At 67.0% G+C, this 20,271-nt stretch overlaps 1 protein-coding gene across 2 annotated transcripts; it reads right to left on the reverse strand.

Annotated features, from left to right (window-relative positions):
* Window positions 1-14,582: 14,582 nt before the first annotated feature.
* Window positions 14,583-19,505, reverse strand: LOC139601579 (all-trans-retinol 13,14-reductase-like). Of its 2 annotated transcripts, XM_071450707.1 has the most exons (11): window positions 18,916-19,505; window positions 18,535-18,717; window positions 17,793-18,022; window positions 17,116-17,311; window positions 16,580-16,777; window positions 16,220-16,345; window positions 15,731-15,869; window positions 15,538-15,647; window positions 15,237-15,403; window positions 14,994-15,153; window positions 14,583-14,820 (listed from the first exon to the last, which is right to left on the reverse strand). In XM_071450707.1, the coding sequence occupies exons 1-11, from the start codon at window positions 19,091-19,093 to the stop codon at window positions 14,675-14,677; spliced, it is 1,833 nt and encodes a 610-aa protein (XP_071306808.1). In that variant the 5' UTR covers window positions 19,094-19,505; the 3' UTR covers window positions 14,583-14,674. The 2 variants fall into 2 exon arrangements, with proteins under 2 accessions (XP_071306808.1, XP_071306807.1); XM_071450706.1 differs by having other exon boundaries at window positions 18,535-19,505.
* Window positions 19,506-20,271: the final 766 nt, after the last annotated feature.

The following is a 20,271-nucleotide window of genomic DNA, read 5'->3' on the forward strand; positions in this document are numbered from 1 at the left end:
GCCGAGAGCTTGAGCACTCAGTGGAGTACTGGGAATACTGGGAATACTGGGAACACTGGGAACACTCCATTTGTCCCCCTCCTCCCACTGTGCTGAGGGTTTGAAATCTCGGGATGCTGGGAATACTGGGAGCACTGGGAGCATTGGGAGCACTGGGAGCACTGGGAGCACTGGGCTCGGCCTTCACACCTCCCCTTGTCCCCCCCAGCAGGCTTGGAGTGCCACTGGGTTACTGGGAATACTGGGAGAACTGGGAGTGTCCAACCTCTGTCCACCCTGTCCCTGGGACTGGGAGGCTCACCGGGGTACTGGGAATACTGGGAGCACTGGGAGCTCGTCCCTCCTTCCTGCCACCGCGCCGAGGGTTTGCAGCAGGATTGGAATCCCGGGAATGCTGGGAGAGCTGGGCTCAGCCCGCACAGCCTGCACTGGGAACACTGGGAGCACTGGGAACACTGGGAGAGCTGGGCTCAGCCTGCACAGCCTGCACTGGGAATACTGGGAACACTGGGAATAATGGGAATAATGGGAGCACTGGGATAATGAGAATACTGAAGCACTGGGAATACTGGGAGCACTGGGAACACTGGGAATACTGGGAGCACTGAGAGTACTGAGAGCACTGGGAATACTGGGAACACTGGGACTACTGGGGGTACTGGAAATACTGGGAGCACTGGGAGCACTGGGAATACTGGGACTACGGGGAGCACTGAGAGTACCGAGAGCACCGAGAGCACTGGGAATACTGGGAACACTGGGGGTACTGGGAATACTGGGAGCACTGGGAGTAATTGGAGTACTGGGAGCACTGGGAATCGTGGGAGTACTGGAGGTACTGGGAATAGTGGGAATACTGGGAGCACTGGGAATACTGGGAGCACTGGGAATACTGGGAGCACTCTGCTACTCCCTCCTGTCACTGTGCTGCCCACTTCGAGACTCCATGGAGTACTGGGAGCACTGGGAGCACTGGGAGCACTGCAGAGTGACCCCACCTCAGAGCAGGATCTCCCACCTGGAGGTTCCTTGGTGCTCCTTCAGAAAAGCCCCAAATCCGTGCAATTTAACATTGAAATATCGGGGAGGGGGGGGGACACACGACACGTCACCCCCTCCTCCCCCCAGCTGGGGATTTTTTCTTTTTCCTGCCATTAAATTTAAATATTCAATAAAACTCACTGGGGAAGGGGTGGGGCGGGGGTCACTCGTGTGCCCACGCGTGTCTGTGGGGCCACACCAGTGTCACAGCCCTGTCCCCAGCCCTGTCCCCATAACCAGCCCCAAATCCACTCTCCAGCCCCATAACCAGCCCTGTCTCCTTATCCAGCCCCATGTCCATTCTTCAGCCCCATAACCAGCCCCAAATCCAGCCCTGTATCCATTCTCCAGCCCCAGAACCATTCTCCATTCCCCAGATCCCTTCTCCAGCCCCATAACCAGCCCCAGATCCATTCTCCAGCCCCAAATCCCTTCTCCATTCCCCAAATCCATTCTCCAGCCCCATACCCACTCTCCAGACCCAGATCCAGCCCTGTATCCCTTCTCCAGCCCCAGATCCATTCTGCAGCCCCAGATCCCTTCTCCAGCCCCATAACCGGCCCCAGATCCCTTCTCCATTCCCCAGATCCCTTCTCCAGCCCCAGATCCATTCTCCAGCCCCATATCCAGCCCCAGACCCCTTTTCCAGTCCCAGACCCCTTTTCCAGCCCCAGATCCCTTCTCCAGCCCCATACCCACTCTCCAGCCCCATATCCAGCCCCAGACCCCTTTTCCAGCCCCAGACCCCTTTTCCAGCCCCAAATCCCTTCTCCATTCCCCAGATCCACTCTCCAGCCCCATATCCAGCCTCAGGCCCCTTTTCCAGCCCCAGATCCCTTCTCCATTCCCCAGATCCCTTCTCCAGCCCTGTTTCCAAGCATCCAAGACACGTTGCAAGCGAAGCCTCCTCCAATCCTGCCCCGGCGACTCGAAAAGCCCTGGCCGGGCTCCAGGCTGAAGATGTGTCTTTAATTTTTGCAGCATGACAGAAAAGAAAAGAATGTCATCGGCTTGGGTGTTTTTTTTTTTTTCTTTCCTTTTTTTTTTTATTTTTGATTTTTTATGTATATATGGAGAGGGAGGGGAATAGAAAAAGTGGAGGGGGAAGGACGGGGATGATGCCACCTCATCAACCCCCGGCCGCCCGCCCCAGGAATGCAGGACAAGGGGTTGGGGGCTGGGAAAAGGGAAGAATTCTCACTTTGAATAAGAAAAAAAAAATATAATAAAGAAGGAGAATATAAAAAAAAAATAAAAAAGGCTGGAAAAGTCATTAGGATCCTCAGAAGCAGAACGGGAGATGCCGAGCTCAGGCCTGGGATCCTGCAGGGGTTTGGGTGCTCCCACCCGGGACCCCCCCGCTCCTTGGGGGTGTTGGGAATGGGGGTGTCACACTCAGCCCCCCCCTCAGCTTTTGGGGGAACCCCAGAGCCCTTCCCGCCAGTTCCAGACTGGTTTTTACTGGTGCAAGCCAGGCGTGTGGCTGCAGGGCTCAGAATGGAGGCAGCCACCCCAAAAAGAAAAGGGTGACCCCAAAAACTCGGGGGATCCTCCCCAAAAATTGAGGGATCCTCCCCAAAAAATAATCACTGGTCCTGCCAAAAAGTTGAGGGATGCCCAAAAACGCCGGAGGGGGGTGCCCCAAAAGTTTTTTGGGCGCCCCAAAAGTTTTTGGGCGCCCCAAAAATTCGGCGGCTGCCCCAAAAATCCCCCGGCCATATCCAGGCCAGGGGGTGCCCCGAGAGTGGGGGGCGAGGATGAAGGGGAGGAGGCAGCCCCCGACCCATTTAGGGAGGGAAAGCCCTGAAAAGGGGGTGCGGGGGGTTCGGGGCAGGGCGGGGGTTTGTTTGCCGAGGAGCTGGAGCAGACAGCGGCATCTGGAGCCCGTTAGCTCCCCCCGGCAGCCCGGACACATGGATCGGATTAATTCCCTTCTCTCCCCCCCTCTCCCTTCCCTCGGCAGCCCCGGGAGCCGCTCCCGGCCCCGGCTCCGTCCCCCCCTTTCCCCAGGCCGTGTCCCCCCACCCCTTGGTGGCCGTCGCGGTGAGGATGATGAGGGCCGTGTCCTGCCAGGTGTGACACGCAGGTGTCCGACCCCACCCCTGCCTTGTCCCCCGTGTGTCCCCACCCCGCCACCAGCACCGAGAAGCCCGAGACCCCCGCCCCTGTTCACACCCGACCCCCCCCCCGGCCCCCGTCATTGTCACCGTGCCGTGGGGACGCGGTGGGCGGCGCGGTGCCTCAGTTTCCCCCGCGGCGGCCGCAGCGCGGCACCGCCCCGGCTATTCCTGGTGGCCTCCGGCCCTCGGCGCCCTCAATTGCGGCGGCAGGGCCGAACCCCGTAATCACGGCCGCGACTCCCCGGCTATTTCCAGGGAAAATTGCTTAAATTGGCCTCCGCCATGCCAACGCCGCCCTCGGCGGGGGCACCGCCGCACCGGGACGGGGGGGGCTGCCAGGGGGTGGTCGTGTCACCAACAGGGACCCCCCGGTCCTGCTCGGGGGGTTCCTCCAGCCAGGGTGCGTGCAATGGGATGGGGAGATGGGGTGTGACCTCATTTCCCCCTCTGCACCCCCACATTCCCCTCACAGCCAGGGCTGGGGGTCACCCCCATCTGCACCCCCTCACCCAGACCTGGATCCTTTTTGGGGAGCTGATCCCCCCAATTCTGAACCTTTGAACCCCCTCACCCAGGGCTGGCCCCTCCTGCGGGGCTCCTTCCCCCACAACCGGGCCTGGATCCTTTTTGGGGAGCTGATCCCCCCCATTCTGAACCCCTGAACCCCCTCATTCAGGGCTGGGAGAGCCATGGGGGGCTCATCCCCCACACCCAGGCCTGGATCCTTTTTGGGGAGCTGATCCCCCCCTTTTGAACCCCTGAACTGCCACAGCCCCAGGCTGGGACCCCATGGGGGGCTCATCCCCCACATCCAGACTTGGTTCCTTTTGGGGGAGCTGATCCCCCCCATTCTGAACCCCTGAACCCCCTCATCCAGGGCTGGGACCCCCTCGGGGGGCTCATCCCCCACATCCAGACCTGGTTCCTTTTGGGGGAGCTGATCCCCCCCATTCTGAACCCCTGAACCCCCTCATTCAGGGCTGGGACCCTCCTGGGGGGCTCATCCCCCCTGAACCCCCTCGTTCAGGGCTGGGACCCCCTCGGGGGACTCATCCTCCACATCCAGACCTGGTTCCTTTTTGGGGAGCTGATCCCCCCCATTCTGAACCCCTGCACCCCCTCACCCAGGGCTGGGACCCTCCTGGGGGGCTCCTTCCCCCCCTCTGCACCCCCTCACCCACCCCACATTCAGGCCCAGCTCCTTCCTGGGGTCCCCCCCATCTGCACCCCCTCACCCAGGGCTGGCTCTGGGGCAGAGCTGGGGGTGTCTGGGGGAGTTTTTGGGGGGGCGGGGGGGGTCCCAGGCCGGGAGCAGCAGCCCAGCCCAGGCCCCAGTCTGGGCTCTGGGATGGAAACTCTGAGGGACGAGCTCCACGCCGAACATTTTCCGTTCCCGACTCCTTTTTTTTTTTTTTTTTTCTCCTTTCTATTCCTTTTTTTATTTTTTTTTTTACATTTTTTCCCCTTCTCCTCTTCAGTTTCATTGAAGAATTTGCTGCCCCCCCTGCCCCATCCCCCGGGGAGGGGGCGATGCTCCCCAACCCTGTCCTGACCATGGGATTGGGGTGGGGGCTATGGGGGCACCCCGAGCACCCCAGAGCCCCTCGGGGAGGGGATCCCCCATCCCTGAACCCCCAGAAAAGCATCCCCGGGATGAGGAACGGGGACAGGGATGGTGACAGGGATGGGGACAGGGACGGGGACAGGGATGGGGATGGGGACAGGAGTTGGGGGCACAGGAGCGCTCAGGGACAGGAGCGGGACCCCGAGCGCTGCCGGCGGCCCCGGTTCTGGCTGGAGCCGTCCCGGTGACCTCATCGGCCGTGGCTGGCCCGGTGCCCGCCGCCTGCCGGGGCCGGTGGCTCCGGTGCCACGTGGCCGGGTCGCGGCGCTGCCAGCACCCGCCTCGCACCCTCCGCCACCGCCGTGGAGGGACAGGGGGGTCCCCCGGGGAAGGGCTGTACCCCAAAACCTTGGTGCGAGGGGCTGCAAACCCCCAGAGCCCCCCAGGAGGGACGGGTGAGGGTTTGGTGGTTTGGGGAGGGGGGCACAGACCTGTGGGGTGTCCTGTGGGTCCCGAAGGCTCAGCTGGCACCGGGCTCTCCCCAAAACCTGCTCGTTTTGGGGGGGTCTGAGTGCCAGGGGGGAGCCAGGCACTGCCCGGGGCTTTGGGCTGGGCTCAGGGGATTTGGGTTGGTGGGAGGAGCTGTTGGGGTGGGGTCCTCAGGTGGTTTGGGTGCTTGGGTTGGGGTCTGCAGGTTCCTGGGGCTGTTTGGGTTGGGGTATTTGAGTTATTGGGGGTTTGAGCTGGGGATGGGGCATTGGTGGTTGGGTTTTTTGGGGTGTTTGGGGGGTTCGGGCTGCTGGGCTGGGGGTCAGGGCCCGGCTGTGGGCTCAGGACCCCCGCACCCCAAAGGAGGAGCTGGGGCCAGGCAGGGGGAGCAGGGCTGTGCCCCCCCCGCCCCCAGCGAGGGTCCCTCCAGCTGGAGCTCGGCCCAGCAGCAGCAGCAGCAGCGATGCTCCAGCTCCAGCTCTTCCTCCTCCTCCTCCTCCTCCTCCTCCTCCTCCTCCCCGGCCCCACGTCAGCACCTCCCTGCCCGCTCCCCCAGTTCATCCCAGTTCCCTGCCAGGGACGGCAGCGGCGCGGCCGAGGGGGGGTTAACTCTTCCCTCGCAGCCCTCCCGTGTCCCCCTGTCCCTGCCGTGTCCCCCCAGCCCCACGGAACCCCCAAACCACCGAAGGGTTCCCCCAGCGCCGCCCTCAGCCCCTTAACAGCTCCCCATTCCTGATGGGGTGTACCCCATTCCTTATGGGGTGTCCCCCATTCCCGCAGTGCCCCCCAATCCTGCAGTGTCCCCCATTCCCGCAGTGTCCCCCATTCCTGATGGGGTGTCCCCCATTCCCGCAGGGCCCCCCGATCCCCGCAGTGCCCCCAGATCCCGCAGTGCCCCCCAATCCTGCAGTGCCCCCAGATCCTCCAGTGTCCCCCGATCCCTGCAGTGTCCCCCGATCCTTCAGTGTCCCCCATTCCCGCAGTGTCCCCCGATCCTGCAGTGTCCCCATCTCCACGGAATTCCCGTTTCTGATGGGGTCCCCTCGTCCTTTCCATGTTCCCCCCTCTCCCCACGGTGTCCCCACGGTGTCCCCTCCCTCTCCCCACGATGTCCCCACGCTGTCCCCCCCCTCTCCCCACGGTGTCCCCACGGTGTCCCCCCCGTCCCCACGGTGTCCCCCCCGTCCTCGCCACGTCCCTTTGGCACCGGGATTCGGCCGTCGTGGAAACAGAGCGGGGTGGGGGGGGGGTGGAACTGGGAGGGGGGTACTGGGGGAACTGGGCGTGGTGTGCCCGGGTGGGCGTGGCCTGCGGGGAGGGGGCGCGGCCACCCAACAAAAGCTTTTCAAAGGGATGAAATTGGGGCGAAGCCAGAACACTTTAAAAGTGTTTCCTCACCCCCCCAACACCCCCCCCCCAAAAAAAAACCTCAAAAAAAAACAAAAAACAAATTAAAAAAAAACAAATAAAAAAACTCAAATTAAAAAAAGCCCAAATTAAAAAAAACCAACCCCCGCCCGCCGGGCTCGTCCCTGGCCCTGCACACGTGTGAGGGGAAACTGAGGCACGGCGGGGCCGGGGGGGAGCCCACGGTGTCCCCGTGTCGCGGGCGGTGCCGGGGGGTCCCGCACGGCAGCGGGGAGCAGGGGGGGTCCCCCGGCCCGTGGGGAGCAGCCGCGTCCCCCCCCCTCCATCCCAGGCGGGGACAGCGGCGGGACCGGGACCGGGACCGGGACAAGGACAAGGACCGGGCCCGTTCCGGGCGCTGCCTCCGCCCCCGGCGGGGCCGCTGGCGGCCGCTCCCCTCGGAACGCGGGGCGGGCGCTGGATGCCCCTGGCGAGCGCCCCGGCCCTGACACGTCCCCGGCGCTGCCTCCACGTCGGCAGCGGGAGGAGGAGGAGGGGGCTGGGGGGGCTGGGGGGGGGTCCCCGCCTTGTGCCGAGCCCCACCCTGCCCACCCCGGGGGGGTCGGAATGGGGAGCACCCCCCGAGGGGCCCGCGGGGCACCGGGCAGGGCTGGGACAGTGCCAGGGGCAGCGCTGGGATGTGCCACGCTATGCCATGGGCAGGGCTGGCACTGCCACCAGGGGTGTGCCACGCTGTGCCACCGGCAGGGCTGGGTGTGCCATGGGCAGGGCTGGGGACAGTGCCACCGGCAGGGCTGGGGACAGTGCCACCGGCAGGGCTGTAACTGCCACGCTGTGCCACCGGCAGGGCTGGGTGTGCCATGGGCAGGGCTGGCACTGCCACCAACAGGGCTGTAACTGCCACGCTGTGCCACCGGCAGGGCTGGGGACAGTGCCACCAACAGGGCTGGGGACAGTGCCACCATCAGGACTGGCACTGCCACGCTGTGCCACGGGTAGGGCTGGGGACAATGCCACCATCAGGGCTGGGGACAGTGCCACCGGCAGGGCTGGCACTGCCACCCGGGGTGTGCCACGCTGTGCCATGGGCAGGGCTGGGGACACCGTGCTGTGGGACAGGATGGGGACATGCCACACGGTGCCACAGGCAGGGCTGGCATGGGGCACTGGCAGCACCTGGGGACGCACCAGGGGCAGCACCGGGGGCTGCACCCCCAGACCAGCAGCCGGGCCCCACCTGTGAGGGTCAGGGCCAGATAGAGGAGGGTGCCCAGCCCTGCCCGTGGGCACAGCACAGCCCGTGGGCACCGAGAGGCCTGGGCACACAGGGCTGTGCTGTGGGGACACGCTGGTGCCACCCCCGAGGGCTGTGGGACACCGGTGGCACCTGTGGCAGCCACGGGCTCACCCTCAGGGGGGCAGGGGGGCAGTGCTGCTCCTCGGGGCTTTGGGGGATAACGGGGGGTGTGGGGAACCCAAGGGGGGCTTTTAGGGACTGATGGTGCCACGCTGTGGTGCTGTCCCTTGTGCCAGCTGCCTGTCTGTCCCTTCCCTCATACAACCATCCATCCATCCATCCATCCGTCCGTCCGTCCATCCATCCATCATCCAGTCTGAGCACTTTACACTCTTTTTATTTATTTCTCCCCCCATCCCTTCTCCATCCCCACATGAGCTCGGGTGTGCGCATTCCCTGTGTGTGCCAAGGTGTGCCAGGTGTGTGTAACCCCCGTGTGTGCCAAGGTGTGCCAGGTGTGTGTAACCCCTGTGTGTGCATCCCTGTGTGTGCCAAGGTGTGCCAGGGGTGTGCCGGGTGTGCCAGGTGTGTGTAACCCCTGCGTGTGCCAAGCTGTGTGTAACCCCTGCGTGTGCATCCCCTGTGTGTGCCAAGGTGTGCCAGGTGTGTGCATCCCCTGTGTGTGCCAAGCTGTGCCAGGTGTGTGCATCCCCTGTGTGCCAAGGTGTGCCAGGTGTGTGTAACCCCTGTGCCAGGTGTGTGCATCCCCTGCGTGTGCCGCCACCCGCCTGGGTCACGCGTGTCCTCTCCGGGACATCCCCCCGGGCCCACCCCCGACCCCAGGCGATGCCGCCATGGCCGCGGCCGCACCCCGAGCCCGTTCCGGTGCCGTTCCCGGTGGATCCCGGGCTGTGCCCCGGCCGGTGCCGGTGGCCGCGCTGCCGGCGGTGTCCGGCTCCAGCCCCGCGGCCCGGAGCCAAATTCCTCCGCCTCCGCAGGAAGCCGCCGGCGCTGGCGGGGCCGGGCCCGGCCGGAGGGATGCCGGAGGGATGCCGGGGCGGAGGAGAGAAAGCGGCTCAGCCCCGAGCCGCCAGCGTCACCCTGGCAGCGGCAGCGGCGGCTCCTTCGAGGAAGCAGGCGAGGATCCGGCCCGTGACGTCCCTCGGCACGGCCTGGCCCGGCCGCGCTCGCTCGAGGAACCCGGGCAGCCCCAGACAGGGGGGGTTCGCTCCCCACAGCCTGAGCGTGAGGAGGGGGCGTCTCCTGGCGCGGCCGTCGCTGGCCCGGGAGCCTCAAGGGTGGGAGGAGAGAATGTTCGGTTCGGGCAGTGCCGGCGCTGTGTCCCCGGCATTTCCATCCCTGGGGGATGCCGCTCCCATCCCTGGGCGTCGCTGCCATCCCCAGGTACCGCTCCCGGCCCCAGATGCTGCTCCCACAGCCCCGCTGTGTCCCCGGCATTTCCATCCCTGGGGGATGCCGCTCCCATCCCTGGGCGTCGCTGCCATCCCCAGGTACCGCTCCCGGTCCCAGATGCTGCTCCCACAGCCCCGCTGTGTCCCCGGCATTTCCATCCCTGGGTGCCGCTCCCATCCCTGGGCGTCGTTGCCATCCCCAGGTACCGCTCCCGGCCCCAGATGCTGCTCCCGCAGCCCCGCTGTCCCTCCAAGCCCGGCTGATGTCCCCATCCCTGATCCTGCTCCCTTTCCCGGCGCTGAGCTCACCCTGATCCCTGCTCCCACCCCTGGGTGCTGCTCCCAACCCCCCCGGGCCGGAATCCCCCTCCCATCCCCTCCTCCTTGCAACCATTCCCCCTCCCCGCCGTGGGCTCGGGGGGTCCCTCCCCGCTGCCGGCGCTGCTCAAACACAAACACGGCTCAGTGGAAAATGTGAGCGGCCGATAAGCGGGGCCGGCCCGGGGCCAAGTGGAACAGCACGGGCTTGGCTGCGGCCCCTGGGCCGGGCGGGGAGCGGGGGAGCCGCCGGGGGGGACAGCTCGGGACTCCCTCGCACCTCGCTCCTCCCCGGCCCCGGCACCTCCCTGGCACCCGGCCCGGGCACAGGCACGGGACACGCGGGCAGAGGGGACACCGAGGTGCTCCGAGCGTGGTGGCACCTGGCCTCGGGCCAGCCCTGCCCTGCAGAGGGGCAGAGACACCAGGGGTTGTGGCGGGATGGAAATGCCCAGGGATGGTGACAAGAGAAGAAGATGAAGTGCCCAGAGATGGTGACAAGAGAAGAGGATGAAGTGCCCTGGGATGGTGGCACCTGGGTGGCACAGAGATGCCCAGGGACGGTGGCACATGGACAGCACAGAGATGCCCATGGGTGATGCTGGGTGGGCAGGATGGAGATGCTCAGGGATGGTGCTGAATGGAGAGGTTGGTGACACCTCGGGATGGTGACAGATGGGGACAGATAAGATGCTCAGGGATGGTGACGTGTGCAGGACAGAGATGCCCTGGGAAGATGGAGATGCCCAGAAATTGTGCTGGGTGGGGGGGGTGGAGATGCCACGGATGGTGGCACATGGGGGGACAGAGACACCCAGCGATGGTGGCACATGGGAGGACAGAGACACCCAGCGATGGTGGCACATGGGGGGACAGAGACACCCAGCGATGGTGGCATGTGGGTGGGACAGAGACAGCCAGCGATGGTGGCACATGGGAGGACAGAGACACCCAGCGATGGTGGCATGTGGGTGGATGGAGATGCCCAGGGATGGCGCCGGGCAGGGAGGGTGGAGGTGCCCAGGGCCGGTGCTGATGGCGAGGATGGCGGTGCCAGGTGGGCAGGATGCAGGTGCCCAGTGCCGGTGCCAGGTGGGCAGGATGCAGGTGCCCAGGGCCGCTGCCAGGAGGGCACCGGGAGGCGCAGGGCCGGTCCCCCGGCCGGAGGTGTGTGGGCCGGGAGCAGCCGCGGCCGAGGAGCCCGTTTGTTTCTCATTAGCGGCTCTTGGCAGGAGCTGTGGAAAAAATAGCTTCAAACAGGGATCTGGAAGGGAAAAGGCTGGGCCGAGGGAGGGGAGAGGGGCCGCGGTGGGGAAGGGGGGCACGGGGCCAGGCGGGGGCGGGGAGGGGGCTGGGGGACGGTGGCCCGGATGGGGACAGGGGGACACATGGGGTCCTCTCGGCGGCATGGCGGGGACCGAGGAGCTGCGGCGGGGTCCGTGTGGGGATCTCGGTCGTGCACCCTCGGACACGCTTGCACACGCGTGTGCACAGGGCAGGAGCGCAGCGCGTGTGCGCGCACCCTCAGGGACAGGGACGCGCGGCCGGGCGCCTCCCTCCGCACGGGGCATCCCGGCCCCCGCTCTCCCGGGGAAACTGAGGCACACCGGGAGCGCCTGCGGAGCCCCGGGCCCGCCTCAGCCACCGCCGGTTCTCACGGTTTTTGGGGGGCCCCGTCCCCACGGGTTACGCAACCTCCGAGGCGGCCCGGAGCGGGCGGGGAGCGGGGCCCGGGTCCTCCCTGCCTCGGAGCGCGGCGAGGATTCCGCGGTGACAGCGGCGGTGCCGCCCCGCGGTGGCCGTGCCCGGGTGGCAGCGGTGCCCGGCTGTGCCGCGGGTCCCCTCCCGGGAAAGGCGAGAGCGGCGAGCCGGGGTCACCTGGGGACACGGCTGGGGATGGCGCTGGTCCCTGCGCCCGGGCTGGTGGCACCGTGGCAGCCTTGGCAGCCGGGAGCGGGGCTGGCACAGCCGTCCCTGCAGGCACAGGGTGCGTGTGCCAGGGGATGGTGAGCGTGCGTGCCCGTGTGTGTGTGCCCGGGTGGGTGTGCCCGGGTGGGTGTGCCCGGGTGTGTGTGCCAGGGTGTGTGTGCCCGTGTGGGTGTGCCCGTGTGTGTGCCCGGGTGTGTGTGCCCGTGTGTGTGTGCCCGGGTGGGTGTGCCCAGGTGGGTGTGCCCAGGTGGGTGTGCCCAGGTGTGTGCACCGCACCCTCCGTTCCCGTTCCAGCACCCACCTGGCATCACCGATGTCTCTGCCTCCAGCTGGGATTTCATTCCCCGCTGCTGATGTGGAATGAGGAGCCCGAAGGGAGCCCCGGGCACCCTCTCATGCCCTGGGGGACGCGAGGGACACGAGGGGACACCCACCCAGCACCCTGGGCTGGGCTCAGGGGGCAGCGCCCGGCCCAGGGGGGTGAAGGATCCCCGCGTCCGGAAGCAGAGACCCGGCAAAATCACTTCAGCCACGACTGAGGGGGGACTCCCCTGGTTAAGGGGGGGTCTGCGGCATCGGGAGGCCGATTTTGGGGGGTCCCCACCAGGGCACGGGAGGACATGTGGTGACAAATCCCCCGCTAAGCCCTTGAGCCAATTACGCGGCTGGAGCTGCCTGACCCACGCGGCCAAGCCCCGGTGCCCCGGGCAGCCCTAAACCCCTTAGGGGGATGATCCTGCTTAGGGCATCCCACAGGCCGATCCCTCCAACCCTCCGCGGCTCCAACTCCCCGTCCCCAACCTCCCCACCAGCCTTGTCCCCTCTGCCACCGCCTCCTCATCTGCTCTTGGGCCGCTCACCTGCTTTGTCACCGGCTGCCGTGGGGCTGGGGGGCACCTCCGGATCACCCCTGAATCACCCCCGGACCACCCCCAGATCACCCCTGAATCACCCCTGGTTCATTCCCTGGATCACCCCCGGATCACCTCCAGATCGCCCCTGGATCACCCCTGGTTGATTGCCCGGATCGCCCCCGGATCACCCCTAAATCACCCCCGGATCACCCCCGAATCACCCCTGGTTCATTCCCTGGATCACCCCCGAATCACCCCCAGATCGCCCCTGGATCACCCCCGGTCCATTCCCCGGATCGCCCCCGGATCACCCACCTGCTCTCCCCCCGGATCACCCCCGGATCACCCCCGGATCACCCCCGGACCGCCCCCCGCTCACCCCCCGCTGGCGCCGGCGCGGGGCTCAGGCGCTGATGGGATTTAGGAGCTTACGGCGCTGAGCCGGCGGCTCTTCACACCCGCGGGGGGATCCCGCTCCTTCGGCCTCGCCGCTGGCTCCTCGCCCTCCCCTTGGCCTGGGCACGGCTCCCGCCAGGGCCAGCGGTCCCCTGTGCCACCCCGAGCACCCCCTGTGCCACCCCGAGCGCGCCCTGTGCCACCGGGCCACCCCTCATCGCCCCATTTTGGGGACAGCCCCCTCAGCAAGGCGCCAGCCCCCCTTGGCACGGTCCCACCCTTCAAAAAGCCCCAAAGTGGCCCAAATCACCCCAAAGTGCCCCACGGCGGGGTGGCCCGAGGGCCCCCCACCCAGGGCAAGGTGCGCAGTGGGGCAGGGAGGGTGCAAAGGGCGCGGGTTGGGACGCTGGGCGCGGGCCCTGCGGTGGCGCCGGTCCAGAGGGCGGCGCTGGCACCGAGGGGACGCAGCGGCGCCGGGGGACACCGGGTTCGGTTCGTTGGCGAGGGACCATGTCCGGGAGGGGTCCCTGGGGACGGGGAGGGGGAGATGGGGACATGGAGAGACCCTGGGAGCTGGGGAGGGGGGACACACACATACCAGTCCCCAGCACGCACCTCTCGGTGTCCCCAGGGCCATGATCTTCATCATCGCCATCACCTTCGTAGCCATCACCGTCCTCCTCCTCATCTTCCACATCCTCCGCAAGCTCTGCCAGGAGCCCGTGCCCCCCCCCGCCTACAGGAGCCCGCAGGGCCCCCCTCCCTCCCCGCCCTACGGAGACCCCCAGGGCCCCGTGTCCCCCCCGCTGTCCCCGATGCCCACCCTGCCCAGCCTGCCCAGCGCCGCCATCCCCGCGGGGCTGGAGCCCCCGCCCTACAGCGAGGTGGGTCCCGCCCTGAGCCCGGAATGGGGCCGGGGAGGGCTGGGGGGTGATGGGATGGGGGGTGTGGGGTGATTGTGGGATGTAGGGTGCTCGGGCATGGGGTGCAGGGTGCTGGGCTGCCTTGCCCACAAAAGGGGACACCCTCTTTCCCTGGGAACCCCTTGAGTGTCACATATCCCCCCCACACTGACATTCCTCGCCCTCAGGTGACAGCCAAGCCCTTCCTGTACCCCCTGCTTGAGGGGCCATGCCCCCAGTGTGGCCACAACCCCACAGCTCAGCCCCCCTTCAGCGCCCGGACCTAGAGGTGACCTCCAAGGACAGCTGGTGACAACCTCCCCGTCACTCAGGGGGACACGGGCCCCTCAAGACCACCCGGATGGCCCCGTTTCCCCAAGCCATCCCACTGAGGATTCCCCTATTTATTATATTTAAAGTGTAAAGAATTCCAGACTCTGCTGGGGGGAGGGCAGGGCTGGGGAAGCTCGGGGAGTGCAAAGGGAGAAGGGTGGGGAGTTTAAGGGGGTTCTGCACCCCCCATTCACCCCCAGCTGTGGGTGCTCCCTGTGCCCATCCCTATCCCATCTCCATCCCCATCCCAACCCTCTCTCCATCCCATCCCATCCCTGTCCCCATCCCTATTCCAGCCCCCATCCCATCCCATCCCTATCCCCTCTCCGTCCCAGTCTCACCCCTATCCCCACTCCCATCCCATCTCTGTCCCCATCCCTATTCCAGTCCCCATCCCATCCCTATTCCATCTCCATCCCCATCCCAATCCTCTCTCCATCCCAGTCTCACCCCTATCCCCATTCCCATCCCAATCCCTATCCCATCCCATCCCATCCCATCCCATCCCATCCCATCCCATCCCATCCCATCCCTGTCCCCATCCCTGTCCCCATCCCTATTCCAGTCCCTTTCCCGTGCCTCTCCCAGCCCCATCTCCATCCCCTCCCCAAAGACAGCTCCTGGCCGCTGGGACATCCGGGTTTATTGAGCCGGGAGCCACTCCCAGCCCGAGCCCAGCTGTCCCCGAGGCCAGCGGTCCCCGCTGTCCCCTCAGGCCGTGTGGCGGCCCTGGCGCCGCTTGATTTTCCTCTTGAGGAGCAGCAGGTCCAGGTAGAGCAGGCGGCCCAGGACGGCCGAGGCGCAGAGCAGCCCCCCGTGCACGGCCCCCGCCAGCCCGCAGGAGAACACGTCCTGCCCTGAGGACAGCCACCCACCGTGGGACAGGGCCACCCCCGGGGCGGGACAGAGCCGCCACCACCACCACGGGGGACGTGGCCACCATCACCCGCAGGGACACGCTGGGGACACCACCCAGAGCGCGGAGCCGGACACGGGGACAGCAGGACAGGACGTGGGGACAGCCCCTCACCTGTCAGGTAGAGGTTCCTGACGGGCGTGTCGGGTCTCAGGGCGGCCAGGGCGGCGGGGCTGAAGCGGCGCAGGTCGTGCTCGGTGCCGTACATCTCCCCCCGCGCCGCCCCCAGGTAGTGCTGGTTGCTCAGCGGCGTCGCCGCCTCCACGAACTCCACCTGGGCAGGACGAGGCTGTCACGGCGTGCCAGGGGGCACCAGAGGGCACGGCCGGGCACTCCGGCCCTGTGGGACACCCCCACCTTGTCCCGCAGGTGCGGGAAGCGGAGCAGGGCCCTGTCCAGCAGCCGCTGGGCGATGTCCATCTTGTAGCGCTGGTATTCGGGGCCGCGGTGGCGGGGGCGGCTCCCGGCCCACTCCTCGAACCACTCGTAGCGTGCCATGGTCAGGATGGTCATGCAGGACCTGCCTGCGGGGCGGGGACAGCCGGTGACATCCCCGGCGAGCGGCGGCGGCGGCGCCCACCCCGTGCCGAGGGGATTGAGGAGCCTCCGAGCCCGCCGAGGGGAGCTGGGGGGTCGCGGAGCCCCACCCCGAGGGTACCTGGGTGCCGCTGCTCGTACGTGGGGTCCTTGGCGGCGGGGAAGGTGATGAACATCATGGCCAGGTTCTCGGGGACCTCGTCGCGGCTCAGGGCGGCGTACCGGGTCATCCTGCGGGAACACAGGGCTGGGATGTCCCCGTGCCCCCCATGGTGCCCCCCGTGCCCACCCCCTCGCGGTGCCGGACCCCTCACATGGCATCCAGGTCGTTGTGGGGGTAGATCCAGAAGTTGGTGGGGGGCAGGCGCAGCTCGGCCGCGCTGCCCCGCAGCCCCACGAACACCAGGAAGGAGCCCATGCCCGGCCGCAGCATGGCCAGGAGGGAGCGCACACCTGCGGGGACATCGGGGTGGCACCTGAGCCCGGGCAGGGACCTGACGGTGGCACCTGAGCCTGGGCAGGGACATGGCGGTGGCACCTGACCCTGCATGGGCAGGGACACGGGGGTGGCATCTGACCCTGGGGGTGGCACCTGAGCCTGGGCAGGGACATGGGGCTGGCACCTGAGCCTGCGTGTGTAGGGGACATGGGGGTGGCACCTGAGCAGGGACACGGAGGTGGCACCTGACCCTGCCCGAGCAGGAACACGGGGGTGCCAGGAACGATGAGATCTGGGCATGCTGGGGACACCGGGGATGCTGGTGACACTGAGGACGCGAGCGGGGACATGAGCGCCACATTACCGGGGTGGCTGCGGACGTGGGGCGGCAGCAGCTTCCCGAAGGTGTTGAAGACCCCGGCATCGGAGATGACCAAGGGGGCGCGGATCTCCAGCTCCTCCTCACCAGGTCCCGCCCGCACCGCCACCCCTGGGGACCGCGGCGGTGTCAGGGGACACGTGGGGCGCCACCACCGCCTCCCCGTCCCTCGTGGGGCGCCACCACCACCTCCCCATCCCTCGTGGGGCGTCACCACTGCCTCCCTGTCCCTCGTGGGGCGCCACCACCGCCTCCCCATCCCTCGTGGGGCGCCACCACCGTGTCCCCATCCCTCGTGGGGCGCCACCACCGCGTCCCCATCCCTCGGGGGGTCCCGGCGCTCACCCAGGGCAGTGCCGTCGGTGCTGACGAGCACGCGCGTGACGGGGGCACGCACGAGCACGGCCCCCCCCGCACGCTCGATGACGGGCACGGCGTGGAAGGCGACCTCGCTGGCCCCCCCCCGTGGGTACCAGGCCCCGCGCTGGTAGTGGTGAACCATCAGCGCGTTCACCATGAAGCTCGAGTCCCGCGGGGCCGTGCCTGCGGTGACACAGGGGACAGGGGCACGGCTGGACCCCGCCGCAGGGCGCGACGGCCCTCCCGTGTCGCGACAAGGCGCTCCCCTGGCACCACGGTGCCATCCCATACCGCGACACATTCTCCCACTATCACGACACGGCCCTCCCGCAGTGTCACTTGGCCCTCCTGTATCGTGACACTGCTCTTCCCGCCGCCCCCATCCCAACACAGCATTGCCCATATCGTGATGGTGCCACCCCCTGTCGTGACACAATCCCCGCCACTGCAGTACCGCCCTCCTCCTCCACCTGGCGCCCTCCCTGTCGCGACAGCCCCTCCCTGTTGTGACGGCCCCTGACCGTAGAAGAGGTATCCGAAGAGGGCGCGCAGGTCGGGGTTGGAGGTGAGGCGGGCGGCGGCCTGGCTGTGGCTGGTGGCGGCCATGCGGAACACGGGGGACAGGCGGGGCAGGAGCCCCGAGCGCAGCAGGACCGTGACGAGCCAGCGTGGGGACAGCTTCAGCAGGGCCAGCAGCGCCGCGTGCCGCGAGGCCACCTGCGGGACAGCCACCGTGCCACCACAGTGTGGGGACAGCCACCGTGCCACCGCCACCACCCACAGCACCCGGGGACAGCCACCGTGCCACCACAGTGTGGGGACAGCCACCGTGCCACCACCACCGCCCACAGCTGAGTGCGGCCACCTGTGTGATACCAGCAGCACTGCCCTGCCCGGCCACCACCGCGTCCTCAGGACTGTCACTGCTGTGGCCCCAGGGCCACCCGTGGCCCAGCAGCTGTCCCCCAACATCCATGTGCTCATTATCACCAGAACTTGTCCCCACCATGCTCATCACCCGTGTCCCCTCTGTGGCTGCTGCTTTTGTCCCCACCATTCCCACCACACCCATCACCCATGTCCCCACCACCATTGTCACTTGTGTCCCCACAGCCCCTTTCCCACCATGTCCCCACTGGTGCCACCACCCCAAGCCGGCCCCTCCTTGGGGACGTGGGGAGGTGACCCCAGGGCACACCTTGGAGAGCTTCATGAACTCCCTGATGGCCTCCTTCTCATCGGGGAACTGCTCCTCCAGCGCGGTGACAAAGGCCACCTTGCCCGAGCGCAGCAGGTAGCGCCGGGCCCCCAGGGTCACCTCATCGTAGGGGTCGGGCAGGCGGTGCCAGCAGAGCTGCCCGTCTGTCACCTGGTCCAGGGCCACCCGCAGGAGGCTCCCCTCATGCAGTTGCCCCACGTAGTGGATGCCTGAGGTGTGGGGACAGGGGACACGCTGGGGGACAGAGGGGACAGCACGGGGACACGCAGAGGGAGCGGCACTGGAGGGCAGGGTTGGCTTTGGTGTGGCACTGAGGGGCTGGGGCGGGATCTGGGCAGGGCAGGGACACAGAAGGGACACAGAAGGGACAGGGCAGGGCATGGACATGGCAGGGATAGAGCAGGGACAGGGCAGGAAAAGGGCAGGGACAGGGCAGGGACATGGTGGGGACAGGGCAGGGACATGGCAGGGACAGGGCGGGGACAGGGCAGGGATAGAGCAGGGACAGGGCTTGGACATGGCAGGGACAGGGCAGGGACACAGCACACACTGGGGCTGGCAGCAGGTTCACAGTGGGGCTGCAGGGACAGGGGGTGACAGAGGGTGACGGAAGGTGATGGAGGTGACAGGAGGTGACAGGGGGTGGCAGGGGGTGGCAGGGGGTGACAGGGGGTGACAGGAGGTGACAGGGGGTGACAGGGGGTGACAGGGGGGTCCTCACCGACGTCGAACTCCACGCCGTGCTGCTGGAAGGTGTGGCAGCACCCCCCGGCCTGGTCATGCTGCTCCAGCACCAGAACCCTCCTGCCCGCCTTGGCCAGGGTGGCGGCCACCGCCAGGCCCCCCACGCCACTGCCAATGACCACAGCGTCCAGAGGGTCTGGCACACGCCGGGCACTGAACCCTGCACACACACACGGGGGTGACAGTGACAAACAGGGGACACTGAGCTCTGCACACACACACAGGGGTGACAGTGACCAACAGGGGACACTGAGCTCTGCACACACACACACAGGGGTGACAGTGACCAACAGGGGACACCAAGCTCTGCACGGGACACAGGCACACACAGACACACGGACACACGGACACCACTCACCCTGCTTCAGGACCCTGTCCCGGGCGCGCTGGTCGGTCACCAGGGGCCGTGGTGGCTCCAGGGGTGGCCCTGAGAAGGGGTTGCCGGACGGGGCCAGCAGCCGATGGGCCACCCGGGCCAGGGCCAGCATGGCCAGGGCCACCGGCAGCAGCAGCAGCAGCAGCAGCACGGGCCACATGGCTGTCACTGCGTGTGGCTGTGTATGGACACGGCAGGGACACGCAGGGACACACACAGACACGGCAGGAACACTCAGAGACACTCAGAGACACGGCAGGGACAGGCACGGACACTCACAGACACATGGACACGGCAGGGACACGGCAGGGACACGGCAGGGACACGCAGGGACGCACACGGACACTCACAGACACGGCAGGGACAGGCACAGACACAGAACAGACACGGATACAGCCCCAGCCCGGAGCGTGCAGCCCCAGCCCCTACAGGAACGGCAGCTCAGGGACACGGGATTATGGGCTGGGCCAATAGAGCGGCTTTAGGGACAGCGCTGCTTAAAGACACAGAGCTCCTGGACAGGGCACGGCAGGGACAGGACACCCACGGACAGGGCACAGCACCCACGGACAGGACACCCACGGACAGGGCACAGCACCCATAGACAGGGCACTGCAGGGACAGGGCACAGCACCCATGGACAGGGCTCAGCACCCACGGACAGGGCACAGCACCCACGGACAGGACACCCATGGACAGGGCACAGCACCCACGGACAGGGCACTGCAGGGACAGGGCACAGCACCCACGGACAGGGCACAGCACCCATGGACAGGGCACAGCACCCACGAACAGGGCACTGCATGGACAGGACACCCATGGGCACAACACCCACGGATAGGGCACCCCTGACCATGGCACCCTCTGGGACCCTATGGCACCACACGTCACCCCATAGCCATGGCACCCTGTGACACCCTGTGACATCCTGTGACACCCCAAAGCTATGGCACCCCATGGCACCCTGTGACACCCTGTGACACCCTGTGACACCCCAAAGCTATGGCACCCTGTGACACCCCATGGCAGCCCCTGGGAGGTGCCCACGCGTGTGCACGAGGTCACCCCAGGGCGCTGCACACACGAACACGGGCACACCCACGCTTGTGCAAGGAAGCCAAACCCTCTCCGCACACCCACAGCCCCTGCAAACTCCCTTGCACGCCCCCCGCGCCCCCTTGCACGCCCCCCCCGGTGCCTGCAGCTCTGCTGACCCCTCCCGGCAGCACCAAGGAAGGGCCCCGTGCGTGTGCAAGGCGACACGCGTGTGACACACTCACCGCGCCCCCCCAGCCCCAGACTGGTGGGAAATGGTGATTTACAGATAAAGAAAACCAT

This window comes from Agelaius tricolor, unplaced genomic scaffold, assembly GCF_023055355.1.
Source record: "Agelaius tricolor isolate 1412-34295 unplaced genomic scaffold, bAgeTri1.0.p SCAF_31, whole genome shotgun sequence".
Classification (NCBI taxonomy): Eukaryota; Metazoa; Chordata; class Aves; order Passeriformes; family Icteridae; genus Agelaius; species Agelaius tricolor.

Coding starts and splice junctions, on each gene's coding strand:
- LOC139601579 (XM_071450706.1), bottom strand. CDS start 19,093: ATGTGGCCCGTGCTGCTGCTGCTGCTGCTGCTGCCGGTGGCCCTGGCC. Junction 18,023..18,534: donor CGGCGTGGAGTTCGACGTCG/GTGAGGACCCCC, acceptor CCCACACCTCAG/GCATCCACTACGTGGGGCAA. Junction 15,404..15,537: donor GTACGAGCAGCGGCACCCAG/GTACCCTCGGGG, acceptor CCCGCCCCGCAG/GCAGGTCCTGCATGACCATC.